Genomic DNA, 2,378 nt, shown 5'->3' on the forward strand with positions numbered 1-2,378 from the left:
TTAAACCACTAACCATCATATATTACACACTAAAAATATCCAACCAACCTCAAAATATATCTATTCTTGTGAAAATCTACAAATATATTAGAAATAGAAGATTCATCAACATATGTACAAAATAAAAGATCCTTTTGCATGATTGAGAGACAACATCACCGGATTGCGGCACAAAAAGTTGGTCATTATAAACGTAAAAACTCTTGAAGAAATAACCCACTGAGCTTTATAAAAATTCACACCAAAAGATTTATAAAAATATCCATTGGTTCCACACAAAATGATGGTTCATATATGCTACCATTGCAAATGATACATGCTAAAAGAAGGGTGCTCCCCTGAACCCGTGCTAATGTTTGCCAGTTAAATAGGAGCTTTGTATTTTCATGAATCAATAACGTGGTCGTGCCGGAGTGGTTATCGGGCATGACTAGAAATCATGTGGGCTTTGCCCGCGCAGGTTCGAATCCTGCCGACCACGGTGTTTTCTTTTTACCAATTACGAAAACATCCCATTTTTTTTACCAATTACGAAAACATCCCCTGCATTGACTTTTTTTCCTGGCAAACCACACCTTGCACTTCCAGCATCCACGCCTGTAACGCTGGTCTGCAGGCCGGTCAAATATTTACAACCTGTAATCTGAAACGGACGCGCATCATAAATGTACTCCTTTAGTTGGCTCTATCCAAATGATATATCGTGGAAGTAAGCAAATACTGTATAGATATCGTTCCTGGTCAATTAATGGTGAATAAATCTTCGCAATCGATAAAACACTCCAGCACCATCCCCCAAAGCATTATATAAACTTATAAAGGGCACCAAACTGCGCAACAAGCAAGTAGCGACATCAGGAGTACTGAACTGTCTTGATTGTTCGTTTACGGGGGGGAGTACTCCTGAATCCTGATGGAGCAGCAGCAGCAGGATGGCTCCGGCAGCGGGCAACCAAGCCGTACACCGTGCGTACATCACTAGCCTTCACACACGAGAGAATCACAGTGTGTTTGTCTCTAATTCTGTTTTTGTTAAGTTTCTTACGAGGAAGGCCGTAAGATCACTGTTTTTTTGTGTGTGCGTGCATTTCGTTATCTTTTGTGCGGGGAAGGCATGATTCACAGTTCTACTCGTTATTAGTTGGAGGCTGCGTGCTCAGATCTGCTTATTTTGGACAGTTTTGATGTTCTGATGCAGGAAAGCGCTCGGGGGCAGCGCCGGCAAGACGCGGTCGTGCTACAGGTGGGCGTTCGATTGCCTGCACCTGTGGATGCAGCCTGCCGTGGTGCCGCCGCCGCCGGCTGCGGCGGCAGCGGATGGGAGGCCGCGCTGCTGGTCTTCTCCGAAGGCCGCGGCGTTGGCACTTGCGAGGGTTTTGTGCCTGTGCGCCTCGGCGTGCTCCTACGAGGCCGTTCTGCTGGGTGTTCACGTCGACGTTGCGCCGCCAATGCCAATGAGGAGGAGGAGGAGGAGGAGGCGGAGCGGCAGGAGGTATTCTGGCGGCATGTCTCCTTGGGCGCCGCCGTCGTACAGAGGGGCGGTGGTGCGGCACGCGCTGGTGCGGCGGCTCATGCTGGAGGAGCTGGCCACCCGTCAGCGGGAGCAGCTGGAGGCGGTGTACCTCAGGTTCCTACGCTCCAAAGATATGTGGCAGCCGCCAGGGAGCAGCCGGCTTCGACGGATGTCACTGCCAACAGATGCCGCTACCTGAAGACGGAGCGGGAGCGAATGGTTTGTTTTGACCCTTGGTTATGCTTGTTAACCCTTGTCTTTTGGTTATGCTTGTTAACCCTTGTCTCACCCGGACTGCTTGACCACATGAGATTTATCCCTTTTTGTTTTTGGTCACGACAAAATTTTAAGTGACCAACTATGCGTCATTAAGGTTGTGATGTCAAGTTTGAGATCAAATGTGCTTAAAGAATGTGAGCAATGCAAAACAAAGTGGTATACCAGCGTTAGAATATTTGGTGCGCGAAGTTAGTTATTTCCGAATGACATTTGGAGTAACGAACAAGCCGTTATAATGGTTGAGATATCTAGTTTGATGTTAATTATTGCCTTTTTTCATAATATAACTTTGTGTTATTATTACAGGTAGTATAAGATAATGTGTCCGGTGTCAATTATTGCATAAGAAACAGAGAGTAACTACTGATATGTGTTCTAGGGTTGAATCGATGGCTGGATTGCAATGAAACTATGGATGACTCATCATCTTGGATTGTCATGTTTGGTTCATGTCAATTAGTGAACTGTGTAAGTACCATGGAGAAGAGGGGGGGGGGGGGGTAAGTTGATGGCTTGAATACGACCGTCTAAAAGTTGCAATAGTTGTTCATCGTGTAAAGACAAATCGGGAATGAATTGTTTGAAA

General features: G+C 46.1%; 1 protein-coding gene and 1 non-coding gene across 2 annotated transcripts; both read left to right on the forward strand.

Annotated features, from left to right (window-relative positions):
• The first annotated feature begins 399 nt into the window (after nucleotides 1-399).
• Nucleotides 400-481, forward strand: TRNAS-AGA. Its single transcript has one exon. It is a non-coding gene; the product is annotated as a tRNA-Ser (tRNA).
• A 345-nt stretch (nucleotides 482-826) lies between these two features.
• On the forward strand, nucleotides 827-2,033 carry LOC123404779. The gene is made up of 2 exons (XM_045098726.1): nucleotides 827-966; nucleotides 1,199-2,033. Exons 1-2 carry the CDS (start codon nucleotides 914-916, stop codon nucleotides 1,710-1,712), a joined length of 567 nt encoding a protein of 188 aa, XP_044954661.1. The 5' UTR covers nucleotides 827-913; the 3' UTR covers nucleotides 1,713-2,033.
• Nucleotides 2,034-2,378: the final 345 nt, after the last annotated feature.

The sequence above is a fragment of the Hordeum vulgare genome, chromosome 6H (genome assembly GCF_904849725.1).
Source record: "Hordeum vulgare subsp. vulgare chromosome 6H, MorexV3_pseudomolecules_assembly, whole genome shotgun sequence".
Taxonomy (NCBI): Eukaryota; Viridiplantae; Streptophyta; class Magnoliopsida; order Poales; family Poaceae; genus Hordeum; species Hordeum vulgare.